Source organism: Calliopsis andreniformis, chromosome 8, assembly GCF_051401765.1.
Source record: "Calliopsis andreniformis isolate RMS-2024a chromosome 8, iyCalAndr_principal, whole genome shotgun sequence".
In the NCBI taxonomy this organism is placed as follows: Eukaryota; Metazoa; Arthropoda; class Insecta; order Hymenoptera; family Andrenidae; genus Calliopsis; species Calliopsis andreniformis.
The window spans coordinates 3,331,670-3,355,150 of NC_135069.1; the positions used below are offsets into that span (position 1 = coordinate 3,331,670).

Here is a 23,481-nt window from a genome sequence, read left to right on the forward strand (position 1 = left end):
TTTCGTGAATCGTCGCGATTCCCTCGCGGACCCGCGACGTCCCAGCGCGAACGTTGCACCCTCGCTAACGCAGCGATCGTGTCACGATGATGAGTATGAATGACAGAGACGCTGTATGCGCGATCGATTCGAGTTAGGAACACTTTAAGAGAGACGTATGATCGGATGACTTCGTTGATCGACGTAGAAAAACGTGCTCTGCCCTCTCCAGTCCGGATTAGATACATGTATACAAAATATATACGCCGTGGGAGACAAGTACAAAGATTAGTATTTACTTTACGCTACTATACGCGAGCGGGAAGCGAATGCAAATTGGTCCCGCTCCGGATGGGAACGAGAGGCGTGTCCCGTTCGCCGCCGATTCCAACCAAAACGAGAAAATACAGAACGCGAACCAAAAAACGTAAGCGAACTTGAAGCGGACAAATCGTTGAATAAACAATACGTAAGCCAATTCAAAGAATCGTCGACAATCATTGCAAGACTTTAAACAAATGTGTGCCCACGGGGCCCCGCTTCGTTCTTCCGCCTCGACAGGCCTCTGGTATCAGCGTGTCACCTTCGTCCCAGCCTACGATAAAGCGGCCGTAATTCGGCGCGGCGCCCACGCGATACGAATGAAGCTTAAACCGACCGTAACGCGCTGCTTCGATAGAATATGGTCTAGAAGGCCTGCTCTTCGACTCTTCGTCGACACCCATAAATTCTCCGCGTGGAATCGAACGATGCAGGCCGCGCATCTGCAGCCTCGCTCGCTTATCGCTTCCGGGAGGAACTGCAGGGGGTATCGAAAGCCCCTGTACGGTATACACTACCTCCGAATCGCGTTCCGAGCTGAACGTAAATACTGGGGACGTTGGGAGCGTAATATACGCGCAGAAGCCTTTTTATCTGTCGTTGCGATATATTCGTGAAGAGCCTTCGAAAATTTGGAGGCCCTCTAACGCGAGCGGTCATAAATAGTGTGCAGAGTTCAAGAGTTGGTCTCAAGATGACACAGCAGTAAGAGGAGATCATTATTTGTTAAGTCTGTCTGCCTGAATCACTTGATGCTATAGACACCAATTGAAGAGGCCTTATGAAATGATAATGAAATCAGGCCTTGTCACATTTGAAGATTTTTTAAATTACAGACAGACCCTACTGGTCAGACAGGAAATTCTCTTATACATCTGTGTGTACTTTACCGAATATTGTATTAAAAAGAGCATTAAAGACACTACGACATTATTTTACGACTGTCCTAGAAAAAGACAAAAATTAACAAGGATCTTTTTATTCTGAGTTTCTCAGTTCTGTCAGTGACCGAAATGCATGCACCCTGTCTTCATAATTATGCCCAACTAGGTTGATCGACTACTTTACAACTAATAACAGCAAATCCAAAGGCGAATTCTAGAGCTCTGCACAGCAGGACGAGTGGTGACCGAGCTGACCGTGTCTGTCGGTGGCAGGGGAAACGATAAAAAGAGCAACGGGGTTAGTCGGAGGGTGGAAGATTCGATCGTGTAGCTCTCACGAAAGCCCCATTCATCCGTATAGTGGACTCTTTCTGTCGCCTCCCCCGCCGCTCGGTTTCACGCTCCAGTTCCCGATTACGCAACGTTCGACTGGGAAATTAAAAAGAAGCTGCGGAAGCGGCATCGAATCGAGTCAATGATTCCGCTGAATCTCCGAAATATGCCCGAGCCCGAGGGAGCGGCGCGATTTAATTTGTTATTCAAATGGCGTGCCGCGCGTTTGGGCCAACGAAGAGGTAAATAAATAACGATGGTTTCACCCGATCGGATAAACCGGTTCTCGGGGTCAGACACTCCGTCGAACGACCTGTAAATCGAACACGGATGGGCGGGTTCCTGTCCGATCGCGGGCTTGATCGCTGATACCAGATCGCGAGTCCTCTCCAAGCGGGGCCCACGTATTAAACTCACGGATATGGAGAGCAGAGGGTGTCGTCCGATATCGTACCGTGTCGCCTACCTTCTTCTCCCATTGGAGAACGTAGGGCACTGGGTGCTCACCGGGGAACTCTACGTGACAGTTGAAGACAACGCTCTCCCCCAGTATCGCCGTAATGTGCACCGCGTCCTGGTGGCACAGACCTGAAACACACCATTCGGAAACACGTTTATTTTCCTGACGAGCATCCACCTCGCCTCGCGAGCCAGCCACGCGTTATTCGCCGCGGCTCGTAAACTACAAGTTTCCCAAGCGAGTTCGTCAGACCCTGCGCCGTGTAAATCGCGAAAACTTGCCGAAACTCTGAGAAACGTAGGTATGACGGTTGATAGATATTTTGCAAAAGTCTCGTCGCTTGACACACGCCCTTAACTTTTTCGCCCACGTTCGCTAACTTCGTGATTTACGAAGGCAACTTTTGTCTACCACTGTTTCCGCGACTCGTTTCGGGAAGTTAAGCTGACCCAGGCAAGCGGGTAACTAGACATTTGAGAAAGTTAGGAAGGCGTTCTTTAACTGATAGGCAGGTCGTTGTCGAATTTCGAGAACACTTTAATCCACACGTGGCCGAGAGTTTTGAGAGTTGCGTCAAAGGATGGAAATATTCGCGAAAATACTGGAAAAATTGTGGCGTGAGAGAAACATAGGTAGCCGTCGACTCTATGGGATCCATTCGAATAATGGATCTGACTTTGATAACCATTCCCTTTGACTCGCAACTTTACCTACACGACGCGTTTTTGACGTCTCTTTCAGCGCCCTGACAAAGGGCGCCCAGTAAATCTTTCAACAACGTGGCGCATGATCAGACTCAGAGGCTCGACCCTATGAGTTTTCGTCTATAATCTGCCAGCTGAAATCCTTTCACAATTGACAATTAATTAGTCCTCCGCGTGGTTCACAGACGCAAAGTTCTGGCCCTGATTGTGCTTCTATCAGGAACTGGTCATGAATGTCAATTACGATAAGAAACGCTCAGAGGAGATCGTAACGCCAGGAGCGTCCTAACGAAATTATTGATATCGTGGGAAAGCTGGCGCGCGTCAGTCTGTTTCTGCACAGGGAACAACCCCTGCACGCATCGCGCATAATAATTCGGACGCAACAACGCTGGACGCACATTTGTGCCCCATTATCGTGATTACAGAGCCCTAGTTGGGAGTGGCCCAGTCCTTGCAACAACTGTTTTTATTGTCGGTCGTCATTAAACATTCAGCTGGGCGTAAAGAGGCGTGTGCACGCACCCCACCTCGTTATCATGAAGTATCATTTTGCTTACAATTAGCTGAATCGTTATCGCGATAAATCGTCGGGAGCCTGTGTACCTACCACTTTCAACATTCTAACAAGGCTGGAAATTTCAACGGAGATTCACAACTCGATAATGGCGGGGAAATACGAATTTTTAGAGACACCTCGGAGTACATTCTGCAACGCTCCATCGAGTGCTCTACGGTTGAGAAGGAGGAAAAATTCACTCAGCAACCTCGGGGTATTTCATGCGGGCGCCCGCCCAAAAAACTAAATGAGACTCCTCTGAGAGCTCGGCCGACCGTGAAAGCGTCGTGAAAATTGTCTTCGCCCGAACAATGGCTTCCCAGTCTGGACGCTGTCTCGTACGCGTGTCAGAGAAGAGAAAATTACCAGGAGTAAGGTCTAGGATAGCTCAGGTACTCTTTAAATATATGATGAATCATGCATCGTTTGCTTCACTAATGATGAAGAATACCAGAATGACAGACAAAGTAGAATAACAGTTTCGTAAGCAGACGTAGGAATGTTTTCTTGTTGACTGCGCAACTTTGATCGCCATTCGAGCTTGTCGCCCATTGTTGCTAGCCATTGTTCAGATTATTGGCAGGTTGCTGCTGGTGAATCGTTGCACACAAGCGAGTGATCACGCAGCGTGTGTGTATGCGACTGAGCGACCCTTCTTCAGTAGCGTCCCTTGGATCCCGCGTTCCGATTGCCCGTGTGCCACCTGCCCATGTGTCGACAGCTCCTATTCGCTGCACAAAGGGCGCGCACGCTCTGACACTCTGTTATCTGTGATCAAGGCGAGTGGAAATGACTATCCAGCGATTGGATCACGAGAAAGGTTCCTTTCTTCCCTTTTCGACCCTAATTGCATCTGACGATGGTCGTACCTTTCTTGTTCAATCTTAGCCGCACTTGCTTCCTGCTCGATCCCTGGGCGACACTCGATAGGACACTGGCACGCGTGAAGGGATGGAGCTCAAAAAGGAGGAGGACGAAGGACACTCGTCTGCGCCAGCGAATTTTCAGGCAGCTGCGAACCGTGAAATTAAGCAGCCACTCCATCGGCTGGTAAGCCGTGTATCGCGTGCAAGCTAAACAGTCAAGGATGCAGGCTCGCGAAAATGTGGCCGAGAAAGGGGATGACGCGGAAGAAGCAATTAACCGGGAGCTAACGAGCATTCTGCCGCCTCGGCTGACTTTCGCCTCGAATGTGGGTTTTAATTATTTAACGTAATTGGATGCTTCTACGGCAAATACATTTCTCGTCGCTCTCTCCGCGCAGCTGGATCTCCGTGAGAAATCAACAGCCAAAGGTGACGAGCCGCAAAAGGTCGACAAGTTTTTCAACTGAGCTCGATCGATTGGAGCCGCGGTGTGGAACGAGCTTTAGCAAGGGCAACGTACCCTCCAGCAAAGGACAACGTCATTTGCAACTCGTTTCATCGCCTACCATCTGGGCCGCTTTGATGGCACCAACGAGGAAGAAACCATAATCGTTCACCGTCGACACGAGGCATCGTGTATACGTAATTCATGGCAACCGTGTGTTCCTCGACACCACGAGTCGCTGGAGAGGAATTCGTTCGATCGAATGCATTTTAGATGCATTCTCTACGAAGCACTTTTTTCCATAGCTAAGCAAATTTGTATGCAAGAATACGCGGTCCTGATTTCGTACGAGACTGTAGGGCGAGTTTTAGGAGGTTTAGGAGAGTTGTCTACGCAACCAAATAAAGGGTTCTCCCGAGGGACACTACGAATTCCCTTTGACAGTGTGAGGCCATCGCTGGAGCTAATTTCGTTTGCGTACACAAGGCGAAAGAGGTCGTTGTTAGGAGTGAGGTGCTTTTCAAGGGAAATTATATGCACTAGCGGGTCCATTCGACAGAATCAATTTAAAAATTCGCAGCGAGCAGTGGGGAAATTGAAGGGCACTCGGCGTGGTGAACTTGCAGGGTAAGAAGGGAAGGTCCGTCGGAAAATAATTGGGAAATAAATAAATTAGGGGCATTAACTGGGAAAGTTGGCGAAGGAACGACGAACGGCGACCTGCAGCGGCGCCCAAGTGGCGATCACAATGCCCGTCTATCGCCAGTTCCCTCGACTTACCAAACTTTCTATATTAAACAACTTTTCCGCTAATTTCGCTCGCGATTCCCTTTTTTCCCATCTCCTCGGCCCTTTCTTCTCGCCTGCGCGTTTCAACTTTCTACTTATGCCCGGAACCAATTCCGCGATAATTTCGTTCGCCTCGCGAAGATCTCGCTCAGCTCTGATAGCGTAACAGCGCCAGCGTAATTGCCCTGGCTCCCTCAAGCCAATAAGCTGAACGAGCAGGATCGCCGATGTTTTCCTCCGCAGTGGAAAGGAACGCGAGTCTAAATTGCATCGATTCATTCAGTTTTCCATAGCAGTGCACGCATCATTAGCGCGCGTGGCTTCGGTGCACGCGCGTTCAACGAGCTCCCTGGGACGAGTTTTAATGAGTTTTAATGAAATTGTTCTCGTCAATGAGGTTAACGAGCATCGTAAGAGTGCTCGCGCTGCGTGCACCCGCGTATTAAACCAGAAAATGTACGAATCGTGCACGCATTAGCGTCATCATTCTTCGTTCGGTCCATGGGAATCGGCTAAGCGCAGATTTTTATGCCTCGGCGCAATGGTCGGGAATAAACGCGATCGCGATGCGCGTGACGCAATGGAGGCTGAATTTCCTCTGCGTCGTTTTTCCGTATAAATGTTATCCCGGCGTGCTCGACCAAGCTGAAACATTATCTTCGATTCGCTGAATATTTTTCGGCCGTTAAGCAATTCTCTCGATCTGATTTTTGCGGCTATTCGTTGATAAAGAGAGGAGTACCAGGATTATTCAAACGCGGCACGCAATTCGTTTTGCTATGAAAAGGAATTCAAAGCCCCTATCGATGACGTTTCTAGGAAAGCTCTGGCTTTACGGGACAGAGTTCTTTCGAATTTCAAACGATCATTCTTGTTGACGAATATCCACACAGTGTGGAGGGACAGTAAAGAGGCCAACGACTACTTTGATGCGGGGAAATTATCGATAACCGTATCGGGGGTAAATTTCATCGGTGAGCCAATTGGCGAGTGTTCGTTTATAGCGAATATCCAGGCCTCGATGGGGAAGCGAACGATCAAGAGCACGCGTAATTGTTCACTGTGACGCAGGGACACGTATTACCAATCGCAAGAGGTATCTTGACAGAAACCCTCCGCTCGATCTCAATCGACGTCATTACGCCTGTGAGGTACGCGCGGCGAGCCACGTCACGGTAAATCCAGCATCGATCAGTCGATCGTACTTGAGAGACGATGGAAAGCTATTACCATGACCCGGTAGACTTGTTCTGATTAGGGAGCTTCGCTAATTGGTATACAACTCGGGGAACCGACACACAGTAATGAAACAAACGCGTGCTCGAACTCTGCGCGCGCAGGGGACCGCGAAAAACCGGATACTGTCTCTGTACTGGACTAATCGAATTTGCCACTTTGCTCCTTTCCACCTTTGAGGCGTCAGTTACTGGAATTTCTGCCAGAAATCTGTCCGTACCTGGCGTGACGAAAAGCACGATGCCGAGGAGGAGGGCCCTCGTCGCCACATCCGCGATCCACCGGAAGTCCCTGCGACACCATCGCAGCCGATGACCCTTCCCATCGTTGCCTTCTTCCTCCTCAGCTTCGCTGCTGAGGAACCGTCCAACAGAGAACCGCAGCTTCCCGTAGAGTGAACCGAATACTCCGCTTCCTTTCGTCGAGCCTCTCACACTCTCCTCTTTCCCACTTTCCTCCTCCTGACGCCTGCATGGCCGAGGACCTGCACAGGTAGGTTGACCGGAAGCGATGGTGGCTCGGAAGTCAACCCTGTGGAACAGAAAGAAATGTTTCCTTTGCTTAAACAATTCCTCTGATGTGACAATAGAAAATAGGTAGATATTACAAGGGGGTGGAATATACAGGGTGTCCTCAAATACGTGGAACATTTTTTAGAGGTAGACTCCAGACACGAAGCCTATGAAAAAGGCTCAGATACACAGATAGGTAGTCTTAAGGAAATGCATTTTAAGAATTGCAAAGTTTTTAAGTAAAGAATTAAGCGTTTTCAGACACACACAAGTGCTTCTGAACTTTCTTTATTGTCGTCGAGAATGGAATCTACCCTTAAAAAGTGTCCCCCACGTTTGAGAACGCTATGTAGACATGGTTTCCTAGAATAGAGAGATTTACCTCTCTTCGTGGTCGCGTGCATTCCCCTCGTGTGTGCAGCAGCCATCGTGCCTTAAGGAACGAGGGCTCTGGGGAACAGTGCTTCCTGAACACCGGGACTCGAGCCTTCGCCGGAGGTCCGTGGCTTGTAGCCCTCCTCCGCCCCCCATACCCCCGCTCCCATAGTACCTGTAAATCATAAACGACCGTGTAAGCCAGTTTAGGTGGCGCAGGATTCGATCGGGGATTGGGGTGTAAATAATTCAAGGGGGCAGACCAACCCCTTACCGCTGTAGGGAAATTACTTACTTCACTTCGTGTACCTGATATACATAGTATGACTATACACCCTCGTTCCGAAGCATTACGACACCTACTTCCAATGAATTTTACAATATGAGAAGGATCGATACGAAATCTCTCCTTTTTATTTTTGTTACAGAACAAAATACTTAATACTTAATCAAATTCCTTAACACTTTTCTAATATTTTCTACACATTTTCCGTGATCCAGTGTCTCAATACTTCCTAACGAAGTTGTACATGGCTATAGATACTACAGACAGGGTTCGTAATAAAAGGACTCGTTTTCTATATCACAGAGCTCATTCGCTATTCCCTTGAATGATACATTCCCGAAAGAAAATTCCGTCGCCGCGTCGGTGCAATGGACGCGCAGGCCAATAATCTGTCAGCGACGGGGGAAAATGAAGCGGCGTCAAAGGGTTTCCGTTTCAATTGAATCGGACGATAAATCGTGCCGCTTTCTCTAGTCGCGCATTCGAATATAATTACACGTTTCCCCGGCCCGTAATCAGTGCACCCGATAAATACCGGAGGGCGAAAGCGTTCCCTTTCGTTATCGGATCGCGGTATTTTCAATTTGCACCGAGCAAGCTAGTTAATCCTGGCCCCGAGGTAATTCGAGCCGCGATAACCGTCTGTCTCGGCTGGCTTTTTTTCCCCCACCCGTCCCCGTCGCCCTTAATCGAGCGCTATAGTCACGAAACCGGCATAATACAGCGAGATAATGCCTTAATCGACCCCTAGAACGGTTTATTCCACGATTCTTATCGCGACCCGATTACTCTACCGAGGATCAACTCGAATCGACTCGAGTCGTCCAGTAAGGGTTCGATTGCTCGACGTGGAACGCCTGCAGCCGCCCAACGAGAAACAGACCTCCTTGGACGTGGGTTTCTTGTTAGGTTCGTGCCTGCTGGCGGCCAGAATGGCTCTGCGACCTGCAACGTCGTCAGGGGAACGAGGATCGTGACGCCTCGAAGTCGAATACGACCGGATATCGGGCTCGATGGGGCTTCCGATACGATCGGCCATTCACCACACGATTCTGCTGTTTTCAATCAGAATTCGTCCCGACGTCTGAGCGCTCTTTAAATCGCAGATAAAACTTGCTCGATCGACGCGATCTCTAATTGCCGCGAGGGATAGGGGTGGTTCGATTTCGCGGAAAGGGGTCGCGATCGATAGGACAGGTACGAAGGAAAGGCTGCTCAACTTCTAAGAGACGGGATATTACCTGAGCCAGAGCGTCGAAAGGGAATTTTAACGGTAAGTCTGCTCGAGGCGGAAAGAGAATTGTTGAGATCGCTAGACTCACCCCTGCCGTTCCGCCACCACTACCGCTGCCCGGATCGTTCGCACCCGGTGCCGATTTTCACCAGCCTCGCCACTTCTTCAGCCTCGACTGCCACCTTAGCCTCCACAGCGTGCCGCTATCATCACCTGGAAAGAAAATTGCTTGTTAGAGAGAAACACGATAAATCTTACATAGTAAACAGTGGGGATGAAAAGCCTATGATACCAGAGATTTGAGGCTTTCAGGACTTAGCATCGAACAATTATCCCTGTTAAAGGAATTTTTCAGTCTTTCTCAAGCGTTGCAGCAGCTGGTTTCATCAGGATTTTAATTTATAATTTGATATTACATACTGAAAACCTCGATATAGGGGGAAGCTTATACATGGAGTGAATCTTCAGCTAGTTTTCTTGGACCCTCACGACAGTGTTAACAATTCGGGACGTTACTGGCCTCTTGCTCGTATATTACACGTATATCGTGATTATCGAGCACGGCTGAATTCTTCGTAGCAGCTAGTTGAAATTCCGCACAGGCGGAACACGAATCGAATCGATTAGCGAAATACGTGCTCAGATGCGGGACCGATCGGATCGATTCAGGCTCTTCCTGGGAGAGACGAGCGTCGGGAGGCAGAACTTGGGAGATGATAATTATGTCCCTTTGAGACACGGCGCGTGGCTTATCAGTCACGATGATCGGATAGCCGAATCAAACCTAGGGAGAAGCAGGAACACAGAGGGAATCCCAGCGTAACTTCAAATCCTCCATGGACCATAGATCCCACATTAAAAAACCATAACTAGTAAGTACCCGAATACTTTCTGTAACCAGAAGATGATTTTCCTATTCCTCAATACCCACAGGGGTTTTAAAGCTAGACAAATCCACGTGTCCTGAATTGCCAACTCTTTTTCCTCTTATACTACTGAATATAAAACTCCCATGCTTAGCGAATTAATAGATCTCATCTGACATATATTGAAGAACACCTACACATGTCTCTGTTCTGAAAAAACTTACACATCATGTTTTACCATCCAAGTTCATAATGAACCATTTGCTCGAAACTTGTAGGCGGATCGATAGCCAACGACACCGCAGAGAAGAATACCGGTCGTTAAACCGATCGTTAGGTCCAGCTAGCGAAAGCTCTCGTTCGCCTACATTCATAAAAGGGAGGATGGGCTTGCCACCGTTTACGATTATTGGTCTTTAACGCCGATATTATTCCAGATAGAGCCTCGCTTTACTGTCTCCCGGTGAACTGCCGCGGAACAGCAGTCTGCTCCCGGTGCTTTCGTCGCGAATCGAGCCTGAACCGGCAATGAAGCGTGCCATAACCAGGATTCAGGATGTTACACGAAGCAGCAGGCTAACTGGGGTCCCGTCACCACCTTCGCCGAAGGATGCGCGAGGCGACGCAGGGGTAGCTCGGTGCTAACAGAAGACGCGGGGGTGGCTGACGGAGAGGACATCGGGGAAGGGTGTCCCGCTTGAACAATGCCACATGTCGCCCGCGCAATTCCACTCTACCGAACGACCCACGACACCACCTGTCATAACTCGTCTTCGTGTTCCACGGTTATTAGCGCTGAGCTGGTGGGATTGACCAATATCTCCTACCCCTGTAATCCCTTGCTCCTTTCATCCCTCCACCGATCACCGCAGGCGACGCACGCAGGCGGATGAATCGAATGGCAGACAAGTGGGATCTCCTCGATTTATCGGTCGCCCTGCTTTTACCGCGGGGAAGGATTTTATCGAGGATTCAGGCCTGATGCACGCGAGCGATATTTTGAAGCAATGTCTTGTTGTGATCGTATGTTTTTAAGGAACTTGACTTGCGTGGACAGTCAAGTTACTTAAACTCAAGTAACTTGACTAATCTGAACGTGCCTAGACAAAATAGAAACTTGAAGAGATGTTTCAGGTCTTCTAAAACAACACGTTCACATTGGTCAAACTGCCCTAAACCACTTGCATTCAAACTGCTTGAATTCAAATAACTTGACTACTCTGAACAAGGCTTTAGATAGTGTTTCTTGCGATGGAATAACCTTTCGACAGGGTGAATAGGCAGCGTTGCTCGAACAATGCGGTTCCTGGGGAATCTGCGAGTCACAAAACCGCCTAAATTGAATGGTTTTCCATTGAACATGTTCAGCGACGCAACCCTCTACCCCTAATCCGTTTATCCGCTCAGTCTATCGAATGAAACAAAATGGCCAGCTAATTGGCTGGTGTCGACGGCATTCCCATGGGAGAGTAGGTCGTTGGCTCCCTGGAAAAATTATTCACGGCTTGAGGCCGGAGGCGGTACTTTTGATCGAGGATCGAGAGCAGCGTCGATCGACTGCTTCGATCAATTACCGAGGGAATGAAGTTTATCGCTCGTAGGGCTCTGGGAAATTGCCCGAAGTTCGTGGTCAATTTCACACCCGTGGCTGTCCCTGCGCTTCGAACCTCCACCACGAACTTTAGCCCATCCCAGTTCGACGTAGGGGAAAATTAATTACCGCGTCAGCTAATTTCGAGCTGTATGCAAATCCCAACTTGTAACAGGAAGTTTGAGGTAACTGGAACCGACCCGCTCGTCGAGATACACTTTTCTGTCGCTTCGGTCCAATTATTCGAGCACAGACAGACGCGCAGTAGATTCGTCCGTTCGTGGTAGGACAGCCACAGTATTCATAGGAATATTCCAGCGATCGAGGTCTACTCGAAAAAGGTCGAATCGCCAAGCGTTCACGGACAATTTCGCAGGGGAACACGCGTCGCTACTCGATTCGATTCCAGCGGCGGCTAAAGCTGATTCGATCAATTGTGAAAATTTGACAGTGCTTTTTGTATTCCCGTATCACGTAGCGTGAGCGGCGATTGCTATTCAAAATTGAAATTGCGGGCCTCTCGTTTATAAAGTGGCACCGTAATATCGATCCAATTACGCCACTGGTTTTCCCTTCACCCGCCTTGAACATAAAACTTGCGCCCGTTCGATTTTCCTTCGACGAAACTACCTCACTTTTAATTTGCTCGATCGGTCGCGTCTGCGCTGCCTGACGCGTCTCTATTAGGAAGAAACATGGAGAGACTGCAATTTTGGAGGAACTATATCTGCTCAGACGTCTCACGTTTAAGGCGTCGGGATCGTTAATGAAGTGAGTCAGCTGGATGGTGAAGGGAGAGAAGCAACGCCGCGGGACTTCATCAGCTGCACAAAGAAGCCGTTTCGGCGGGAAATCAGATGCACTTTTTCGCGCCTGAAGGCTCCTTGGCAGCCTTGAGAACAGGGGAACTGTGTCAAGTGGGCGAATGAAGTAACAGAGTTTGTTAACGGGCATGATAGCCCTGAAAATTGTTCTGTTTTTTGACAATTGACTTTTGAAATTTTCAAATATTCAAATATTCAAAATTCAAATATTTAAATTTTCAAATTTTCAAATTTCTAACTCCACAATTTTCTAAACACTCCATTCACTCCACTCCAAGCCTTCCATATCTTTTTGTATATTTCTTTCAACATTCTGAAGTCCAAATCTTAGAAATCTGTATTGAATTGCTGAGTGACTCTACTTTAATATGATAAGAGTGTATTAATTTACCTATAGGTATCACTTTCTTATGTATTATACATCTCTAATGGCTTGCACTGAATCTCCCAAAGGGTGTTATCCTAAGTATTATATTCCTTCCACCTAGGATGTGAGTCGACACTCGTGCTTCCAGCTCAGCCTCACCCCCAGCAAGCATTGTCAGCGGGGCCCTCGTGGTGAATGCCTGTTCGCGTCAGCGCGACCCCTTTCAACGCGCACGGGATTACCGCGGGCCTATGCGTCACGAAATCCGTTCGCACGTCCTTGCGGCACGATGATGAGGACGTTAATTATTACCGCCAAGGTCCCCGCCTAACTGCAGAGCAGGCCAGCGGCGATGGAACACCGAGGCGAAAGAGAACGAACCCGAGGCCACCCGATGACGTTTCGTCCGACATCGAAAGAAACAACCCCGTGAAAGGGATCGTCGAATACGGCTCGAGCGCTCTCCGCGGCTGCAAATGTTTACTCTATCGCGACGAGGCCACGATCCCCGCCTCCCCGTCTACTCGCAGGATCTTTTTTCCCCTCAATTGCGGGCTTTCACTGGGGAATAGGGGTCGCGAGCGCTCGTCGCAGGCCGAGGATTAATCGAAAGCAATCGTGTCGGTGCTTCACGAGCGATCAAGCAGCAGCGCAATGGCGTTTCAGCGTTGCATGTGCTCGCGAGATTGTTTAAAATTGCACAGTGTCGCGGGCCGTCGTTTGCCGCTTAACGTTGTTCGATTCGACGCCTGCCCACAGCTCGCTAAATTACCGGAGATGGATATTTTGGTATTTCATGCAGAGTGTACGTGGTATCGATATGCACGCGTTCCCGCTGGATTCCACAGAGTCAAAGTATAGGTCGTATTAAATCGATAACAGCGTCGTTGGCGCGGACGAATCGAGAATTTATAACCGAGCAAAACGGGTACAAGACCGCTAGAACCTCGTCGTCTGCCTTCGACGTTCCTCCAGAGAAACAGAGACCGACGGGGGACTTAATTATGCAATGTCAATTAAATCTGCCACTCCGTCGAACTGATCCAATTACTCAGCGACCAACTTCTCGCAGGCAGGCATTAAAACGAACCACCCGCTCAGCTTTTTTACCTAACCTGCAACTTTTATCGTCCTCTATCCTTGGTATAGTAGAGAACTTCAAAGAAGATTCAGAATCTATGAAGACAATACTTTCACGGGGTGGTCTCATCCCTTAAACTTATAATCCAATAGAAATCATCATGTATACTCCACCTAATTAAGATAAATGTCCCAGTAGTTGATCGTGTCCTAATACCTGAACACTAGATTTAAATTCTAATGTATTGAATAGCCTAATTAAATAAAAACCTAGTACCATAAAATAGTATCCTATATTTCTAAGACTTAAGCATTCTTAAATATTCAGGTATTTACTTTATTATGAAATTAATCTTTGTTCAAGCGAACCTTATATAAACTAATCTCAGTAATTACACTTCTATATACATATAAGAACCCCCGTTACCTGCTTAGTTAATAAAAAAGTAAATAAATAAACAACCATCCCTTAACTAATTCCTCCCCCAACCTAAAGAAGCGCTCGAGTGTTTCCTGCAAGTAGAAAGGGGTTTCACGACTCAGCCGCAGTTCGTCGGCCGTTCATTAACCGTTTCCACTGTAAGTGCATTCGCGCACCCTCGTTCCCTCCTCGTAGCACGCGTTCGCAGCCCAACTTCCGCATAGTCCACTGGAGAATCGTTATTGGCCGTCCCATCGACGCGGTTACGAGTTGTCGGAGTTTCCGAGTGCAACATCTCCAGGGTCGTAAGGGGGCGAAAGGCCTGGAGGATAGGGTAAGTCATATAGAGGTTACTGCTGTCGACGAACGAGCCTAACGTGGACTCCACAGCGATTATATCGAAGATAAGACACGACTGGAAGGGTTGAACAAAGGCGGATAGATGGAGGAGCGACGATACGAACTCGCCAAGGGAAATTGAAGGAAAAGGTGAATGGGTGTTGGACACGTTGAAGGGAGAAGAAAGAGAAGTGAGCATGGAAGAGAATTCGGTGATAGACAGGAGGGTGATACGGTGGAAATGGATTTTAAAGCGAGAGAGTGTTTAAGGTGCACCGTCTCAGGGGAAATTTCGGAACATCGGCTCGCTAATGTTGGACACGGATTCCTGGAGATTTTATTTGCGAGAAGAATGCACAGCGATTCAGAGTTTTAAAGATTCTACCCTAAAATTCATTTAACTACCCTGAGAGATAAGAAGGGAGAGGCAATGTTTTAATAGATTCAAAGAGAAAGAAAATACTTGGGCTGTGTTGGGACAGGTAGAATCCACTTTATGCTAATGGACGTTCGAATTGCGCGGCTCTGAGGGGATTTTATGTATCGGAATTAAGAGCAAGCGCTGGCTGGGGATCACCTAGCGCCGATGTCCTCCCTCCTTGGCAAACGATGGCACAACTACGACGAAGTATTTTCTTTCTTAGTAATCCTGTCGTCTTTGTACTCTATGGATCGCCGAACTTGCGTCCTGGCATTCAAGAGGCGAATGAAATTTCCTCTTCTTTCTGAACGAGCTCCTGTCTCGACGAGAATATCGCGGCGTTTGCTCCCAGCCGTCGGACAGCCAGAAGAAAAGGGGAAAGTTTGAACAGAGAGGCAAGAGAATCGGCCAGCTAGCCAGTTTCAAAGAACAGAGATCAAACTTAGGTAATTGTTTCCATTTGTTTACCGCCCCAGCTCGCGTCCGTCACAGGCGCAATTACTTTTCTGCCTTCCTTCTATGCAACTGCGACGTCTTCAAAGGAGACACCCTGGCGACTTCCTGCCTGGGGAAATCGACATCGATGTTGCTAAATTCGACTCAGAAGTGTACAGGATCGATCCAGCGGGCATGTAATTTGACGAGGGCCGCTGAAGAGTCGATTCTAGCGAATGGCTCGTCTTACCGAATCAACAAGACACAGAATTCTATGCAAATTTCCCACCCTCTGGCTGGAAGTGACTTCGAGGTCGCTGATAACTCTCGACAAGTCAAATCGACTGCTTGGGTTTAAGGCTCGGGTGCTTAAGTCCATTGCCTTTAACGGATGAGTTTGACTAACCCAGGAGAGGAATCTGCACTTCAAATTTGCGCAATCTCCTCTGTCACCCACGCATGGAATATTTTAACATCATGGAATATTTAATATCACTTGCCCCATATTCACATTTTTCGTAACCAATTCATCATCTATTCCAGTCTAAAGACAAGTTTCGCGTTTCCAAGCTAAAGCAACCAAAATTGTTCGAGCATTTAGCGAGGTAATAGTTTCTCCAAAGTTCCTCGATACAAATACGTATTCACGAACATGGAGCAAACTCGTTCTTCTCCGCAGAGAATCGGTGCCCTCGAGGTAATCGACTTAACGAAACAATCGGGCCTCCCTCCATCCGCGGAGGCAGCGTCGCGTTATAATTACCCCAGTGACGATAAGCATCCGCGAGATACGTACGTTCTCCAGTTATCATATCGCGGGTGGGATCGAGCACGCTCCCCCGCACGACAGAAGGCAATTTCTCTCGCGCACGTGTCGGCAGCGACGGGGCGAAGGAGAGTGAAATGGCGGGTTTCGCGAGCCTTCGGAATTACGCGAGGCAAGCCAGGACAAAAGTGGCACTGTGCACGCGACCGACTCGACGTTTCATTCGTGGAACGCCGCCGTGTCGCGGGAAAGGATCGCCTCTTGGCCCCTCGGGTTACCAGCGATAGCGACACGGAACGTTCGAACCCTTCGAACAACGGGGAACCGCAGAAAAAGTCAGCGGGCTTCGTGCTCGCGTGATCCCACGCGCACTGCGACAGGGGAAAGCTGAAAGCGGAATCGCTTTGCTCTGAGGAATGGCCAGGACGCTCTGCTTGTCAGCGATTGCAAAAGACTCGATAGCGAAGATGGATTCCACAGTACCTTTAATATTAAACAGTACCTCTATAAAATACAACTGAACAATAGTAGTATTCTCGTCTGACCAGTGATGTCTAAATCTACTCCCTCTCCGCACAGTCAAACCACGAAATTTTTCCTGCGAACAGAGTTAACCCGAGTAAACAAAATCCGCATTTTTCGACCGATTGAGCAGTTGATAGAGAATTTTTCGACCGCGTGAATCGGGGATGGCCACCCGAAATTTGGTCCAGTGCTAGCTTTTTTCGACGGGGCACGTTTAATTAAAGTCGCGCGTCCGCTCCAGCGAGCCCTGTCGCCCGCTCGCGATACATTTATGGAAAGGTTCCGGTGATATTTGCGGTACGCCATTCTAGTGTAAACCCCAAAGCATTCACCCTGCTGGCGGCGATTCGTAGCGCTGCGTAACAACCGCGAGCGCCGCAAAACGCGTCGTCGGTGCCGGCTGCGACTGCATCGTCACCTCGTCGACCGCAAAACTGCCAGCGGAATACCGAAACGCGACTACGAGTTCGCGCACCAGGCATAGTCGTGAAACGATAACAGGGAAACGGGGCCGCCGAGAAATAACTGAAACTTTTGCGGCCGAGTCGGCGCGGGGGCGGATGCCGAGGATTCTCCCGAGGCCCGAGCCTCGATTCGAAAGCCGCCACGCGAGCCTCCGCGATTCCTCGCTCTCGGATTCCACGCGGGGATCCTTCGAAAGATCCCCCCGAGGATCCTACCTCTGTCCCTTCTGCCACAGCCGCTGGTTAAGATATTAAAAGTTTTCTTCTCATTGTAGCCGAGATAAGGTTTCCCCGATTCTTCGTCTCGGGAGTGTTTCGCGATGGAGGATTCCCGCCAGTAGTGATATCTCCTTGGGCTTTACGCTCCCAGCTCCCAGGTCCTGGCTTATATTCGACCCGCAGTGTAATAACGTTAAAGCTCCCTATATTCCTCGGCTAAGAGACGTTCGTAGCCTCTTCGTCGGTTATGAAAGATCGTAAAGCTTCCAGGTGGTGAAACGCGAGAAACAAGTAACTGGTACGAGAATACAGTAGCTTCTTTCCCCGTAGGCGGACAGAGGAAATTTTCTATTACCCACGCGCCCTGCGCAAGACAAACTGAGGGAATGTGGAACGAATCCAAAGTTGTCTCATTAACTTTTCACCGACGTTGCACCGTTCCTGGAAGCTCCTTCACTTATTCATCCGCGCATCGAAGCGACTTCAATCGATGGATCCACTGTGCAGCTTGTTTCGCGCGCTTGACTCGAGGGTTGGAAACGAGCTGGCTGCCTGTACGATGGGGATACGGTTACGTTTACGAACCAGTTCGATACTGACCTCACGATACTTCTGGGTTTGAGGCATCGCGTGGGAGTATTTGCTAAAATAGAGACGCGGTTCAAAAATGTATGTTCAGCTCATCGTCTAATCGACAGTTTCCAGATTAACACAGGAACACATTAACGAGTCGCTGTTGCTGAGATAAGAGCGTCGAGAATCAGACGGAGAACCCGCGAGCCGAGGGATTTCAGAGATTTTCAGCAGCAGTCGACTCTGGCGTGCTTTTCTTTTCGGCCCGCGAGCCTGTGAAGGAGGGCAAGAGGGCAGTGGGAAAGAACGAGACACCAGCCTCGTTTCGAGGAGGAGCGAGAAAGAAGACTGTGGAGGGTGGTTTTCTATTGAGTCGGTCAGCAGCCCGCAGCTGCAATTGAATCGAACGTGCCGTAGGGAAGTGCACTTAGCCGTCTCGCTTTCGCCACCGACAGCCCCCGACGTCGCAGACCGACTTCTTGGAGGCGGCGAGCAATAATCGTTGCCGAAGAGACTAGCGCCGAAAGGGAAATTGCCGCGGAGAGAATTTTCTCTCGCCTGCTCTGTGCCTTCCAGCCAGGGAACACCAATATCAGCGCTCCCACTGGGTCAGCGGATCAGTCAGACGTGGTTCTGGGCAAGTAGAATCAGACGACACTGAACTGGCATGGTATATGCTACCCCTGGCAAAAAGTCTTCGATCGTATCTACTTAGAATTTTTCTAAACAGGCTATCATTTCTATATTTCCAACTTGGTCAGTGCCTGTCAAACCTAACCACTCCCTAATTTTTATATTCCTTTAAACAGTGGATAAGCAATGTACCACAATAATTTCAGTAGATAAAGCTGTCCATTCTAAAGCTCCTCATCTCAAAGAGCTAATCTCTGCACAAGTCACAAATAAAACCCTTCCTTCCCGAATACTCTTCGTAGACTACTAACTCCTGGTAGAATTATTGGTGTAATAAAGTCATTACAGTTACATAAACTTGTCTGTAGCTCTGTCACCCTCCGAAACAACGTAGCCGGACGCAGGAATCTATACGCAGCCTGTCCAGAGCGGGCGTGAATTATTGCCCAGTTCCAGCGGTACACGGATTATCAAGTAGAAAAGTTCTCCTGGATCTCGTAAATTCCAGCCGCGTCGCGGAGCATATTTCAAGCGGGGCTTCGCGGCGGCCGCCATCGCCTCGGATCCGATTTTCCTAACCGGGTTTCGGCGTCGCATCCCTAAGAGGATTGTCATTTTCTTAAGTGAAACGACTCCGTCGTTCCGCGATCTATTAAACTCTGATCAGCTTAACGAGGGCCGAGGAAAAAGGCGAGTAACGAGGACGCGTTTTCTCCTGCACGATACAGCGGCGGCAAAAACCGCCGACGAGTTTATCGAACGGAGGTCTTCAACCCGTCTGGCTTTCGGAACCGCTGACGTATCGAAAGCTGCAGCCTGCGATAACACGCTCGTCGCGCGCCTAAGAACACAGGCGGCCTGTTAATAAGCGGAAACCACCGAAACAAGGCTGGTCGTGCTTAAGCGGCGTCTACGAGCTGCTTCGAGCACGTGCCGCCGACTTAGCCGAGCACGAATTTTCGCGCAGCTTCGCTTGCATAATGCGACAGCCAGACGGTGACGGGTGAGAGAGAAAGAGAGAGAGAGAGGGGAGTGAGAAAAGCGACGAGAAAACTTGCTCCTCCCTTATCGGGTTGAAGAGAGACGCGATACGAAAGGGGAACGGGCTCGACAGCGCGGAAGGCGAAGAGGCGAACAAGAGTCAACGACAGGGGTGTGTCTAACTTACGTCGGATACGCGGCCGCGTTTAAATTCTGCTTAAGGGGTCATTAAGGCCGAATTAGGCGGGCCTAGCGTCGTCGTCTTGCGATCGTGCCATCGCGAAATGTGGATCGTAACTTTTTGAGTTATACAGGGTGACGTAAGACTGGTAGTATAAATGGATAGTGGGTGATTCTAGATTTTATATCATAAAATAAGTGGGAAATATAGGATAACATTTTCTGATATTGCCCTCCATTCTTGAGAAAACTGAGTTTGAATTATGACCATGTCTGACCACTGACTGCCCGTATCTACTGTATGGCAGAAGTTACTGCTCTTTAAGTACCTGAAACTATATTTTTTGAAAATATCGAGCTTGAAATATGGGTAAGTCTGATCACGGACTGTCTTTACCTACTGCACGCTAGAAGGTGTTATCCCTCAACTGCCTGAAACTATTCTTTGCTTCATTTTTCCTTAGTCAAAATTTAAAGTCAATTTTCTCGAACAAGCATAATATTAAAAAATTGTATTCTACATTTTAGACTTATCTTCTCGTGTACTACAGCTTCTGGAATATCCTGTACACCAATAGTGGAGTCTCCTCGTTTGAATACGGTTCCGAGCGGATTCTGAGAGCCGTGTTTCCATTCGGACGGCAAAGAGCGATCGCATCGTTAGCCATGACAAAATAAAATTCAGCACAGACGACAGGAAAATATACGAGGGCGCGGGAAAAATCAGCACAGGCTATTCGTCAGGGTATTAAAAGGACCGCGGGAGCGGACAAAGGAAAAATTGGTTGGACGATGCTGGCGTCAACGGTGATGAACAGCCGCTGCCTGTGTTCGGATGCTAGCGCTCGCTGCATTACACCCTCGCGCCGCTTGATCCCCGTCAAAGGGTAAATCAATCGCGACAGGATCTGAGCATGATCTACTGTGCTGCCTCGATACAACCTCAGGACTCGAAATCAGAAGATTTAAGAATTTAAAGAACTCGTATCCAACATTACTGAAGGGAGAATTCTCCTTTCTTATATTCTCTGACTCGTAGCTCGTACAATTTTAGTTAGTTTCACTTGAAAAAGATAATTTCTACACTTCAAATATTAGAAAATATATGTTCGAATGTTCAACACAAAATAGTCTAAAAAACGAGATCTCCTCCAGGTACGAATAAACCCTGACCAACCCCTTTAATTTCCCACTCACGAAAGAACTCGATCGGGCCAAGGACGCCCTGAAGAGATCGTTAAAGAAGAGGAGCGCACCACGAGAGGTTGTCGACTGGTTCAGGTTTAATTACGTCCTAGTAGAAACACGGTGAACTGAACGGCCCTGTTTAATTACACTATTCGCGGGTGTAAAGTGTAAACGTAATAGCCGCCGATCCACGGCTATCCCACGTAATTGAAGGTTTTATGAAAATCGATTTTCCATAAAGCGATGCGTTGTCATGCTACATTAGCCTGGATCAATCTGCGCACCGGAAGCGCCGCGAAGCCCTGACGACTCCTATAGCCCGATTTTAATATTTCCCTGGCTCGGGCTGTTTTCCCAGGCGTGGTGAACAGCAAGGGTCGTGTTTCGCGCGACTTTGCCGCGCTCATTAGCGTTTACAACGCGCGTTACAAACACGCGCGTGGGAGGAGGGAGCGAGCGGTCAAACCTGGCGCGACCGCGGCAAACGCGGACGTAGCTTCAATTTCCCTGGTCCAATTCGTAATTACCAGCAGCGCCCCTTTAATTGAGACCCAATAGCGTAAATTAAAATATTGCCCGACGCGACCGCGCGGCGTCATTACCACTCGCGCGCCTCTCCCTTTCTCCTATAATTAAAACGGTAAATTAACGTATGGGCCGCGTCGTTCGCGGAAAAAGAGGATACGTAACGTCATTAGCGTGCTCGCGAGCGTTGTTTGCCGCGCTAGTTCTCACTGTCTCTGCTGCAGCGTCGTATCAATCCTTTAACGAGTCTCTGCGAGAGCCTGAAACCTTTCACGCCCCTGTTCCTCGCGCGGCTCAAATCAATTCGAGTCTATCTTCGTTAGCTAGGCTCGCATGCCGCTGTATGGAGGCCAAAGTTGCACGTTAGTAGGAGGAGGACCCAGGGAAGACCTTCAACTTTCGACCTACGAACTGGCAAGAAACGGCATCGCGTGCTCGGTGGATCAGCACGATCTCGCGATGGAATTTCGATCGCGTCGGCGCTCGAAGGACAGATGTTGTCTTGGCCCGTGCCAGCGTTCCGGATTAGGTCGAAAAAGTTACGGAGTCGTTGAATAAATTAACCGTTACGTGACGAGGCCACCCACTAGCAATTAAAGGTCCATTTATATGTGCAACGATGGGTTAAGTAGAGACTGAATAGGGGTGGAACTTGGGAGAAGTGGAGGGCGGAAGTAGGAGTCCCTAGAGTTTTGTCATTATTTCTGGTTATTTATAAATGAGACTTAAAGTGAGGATATTTTAGAACACTCTGGGTACTTTAAGACACAGGTCTTGCTACTCTCCTTAAGTTCTCCGTGAAAATCAAAAAGACACTAAAGAAATGGTGCACTATTTAGAAAAGAAAATTGTTAGACAGTATTCTAGAAATATTGGAAATTAAGACAGAATTTTTTGGACCTTTTAGAAGCTTAGAAAATAAAAGAACCTTTAGTGGATATGAATGACTTAGATGGCTGATAGTGTTAGTAAAAGAATGATTGCAGACGAAGGGCTAAGAAGTGTTTAACCAGTCTCGAATCACGAGCAACACGAGGGAGCGTCTGGGAGCGTAAATCTCGATTTAGAGAAGAGGAAGCCTTTCTCGCTCTGAAAGAGGAAATTGGGCAAAGTCTGTCCCTGGAATCGCGACAAGGGAATGGGTTAATAATAGGGGACCGTTGGGAGTGTCGTTAACCATGGAACGAGCGTATCTGTCAAACGCGAAACGGCCTATATTCGTACACTTCGATGATTTACCGATCAATTTCCTCTTCCAGTTGATAGTCGTTCCGCTCTATAAAAACCCGTCGATAAAAATGACGCGGCAACCGTGTCCGGACAACGATTAAATTTCATTCGGCTGCGAGCGTGCGACCGTCATTAATGGTCGACTCTCTGGGCACGGCTTGTCAATACAGTAGATCGGCTCGTAAACAACCAGATGAAAAAGTGATCTTTAATCCGAGTGTACGAGCAAATTGCCACTCTTTCCGCCGCTCCATTTTCGCTGGAGACCCGCGGTTGGCTTGATCGAGACGGACGCGGAACGACCGCCAGGTTCGGCCGAGTTCAGCCGTGCCAGCAGTTTTTGGTCGCGCAGAGGCGCGAGGCTCTTCCGACGCGTTTTCTATCGGGTCAAGAGAGATTAAACGAGAATTCGACTGGCAAAAACGACCGCGCGGAACGACCCGTTGTAAACGCTGCGCGCCGATGCAACGATGCATTTTTCTCTTCGACACCCATCCCAGCCCCCTTTCGCGCCGCTGTGAACGTTTAGTTACGCTGGAATTGCGCCGCGCTCGCGGAGGACCCCAGCCCCTTGAAAAAACAGCCGCGTGCTGCCGTTTCCGCGGAACGAGCGCCGTTTTATACGACCGAACCGAAGTGCTGCAACGCCCTGCAGAGCGCTGCAACGCTGACCTATTAAGATGACGTCTGCTGGAACTCTCGCGTACCTTCTTCCAGGCGGAAAATATCGTGCGCGTGAAAGGCTGTATGTTCGATCGGCGGTCGCAATTAAGCGTAATCGGGCGAATTTCCAGGGAAGGGAGCATGAGCCGATCGTTTCCTTCGCTAGGAATCAGAATATCATCGCGCTGAATCGCTTACATTGCCCGC

The 23,481-nt window shown here is 48.8% G+C and overlaps 2 protein-coding genes across 3 annotated transcripts in view; both read right to left on the reverse strand.

Annotated features, from left to right (window-relative positions):
* Positions 1 to 7,634, reverse strand: part of LOC143182613 (protein turtle) — a 39,556-nt gene extending 31,922 nt beyond the window's left edge. Inside the window, exons 1-3 of one of the 2 annotated variants that reach the window (XM_076383725.1) lie at positions 7,471 to 7,634; positions 6,797 to 7,107; positions 1,972 to 2,105 (exon numbers count right to left, since the gene is read on the reverse strand). In XM_076383725.1, the coding sequence (XP_076239840.1) occupies positions 1,972 to 2,105; positions 6,797 to 7,107; positions 7,471 to 7,619 (594 nt within the window). In that variant the 5' untranslated portion in view covers positions 7,620 to 7,634. The remainder of the gene's footprint in view (positions 1 to 1,971; positions 2,106 to 6,796; positions 7,108 to 7,470) is intronic. The other variant, XM_076383724.1, reaches the window with a different exon arrangement.
* The window catches only part of LOC143182045 (uncharacterized), a 111,053-nt gene continuing 95,196 nt past the window's right edge, over positions 7,625 to 23,481 (reverse strand). Inside the window, exons 8-9 of the mRNA XM_076382788.1 lie at positions 9,072 to 9,196; positions 7,625 to 7,638 (exon numbers count right to left, since the gene is read on the reverse strand). Of these exons, the coding sequence (XP_076238903.1) occupies positions 9,129 to 9,196 (68 nt within the window). The 3' untranslated portion in view covers positions 7,625 to 7,638; positions 9,072 to 9,128. The remainder of the gene's footprint in view (positions 7,639 to 9,071; positions 9,197 to 23,481) is intronic.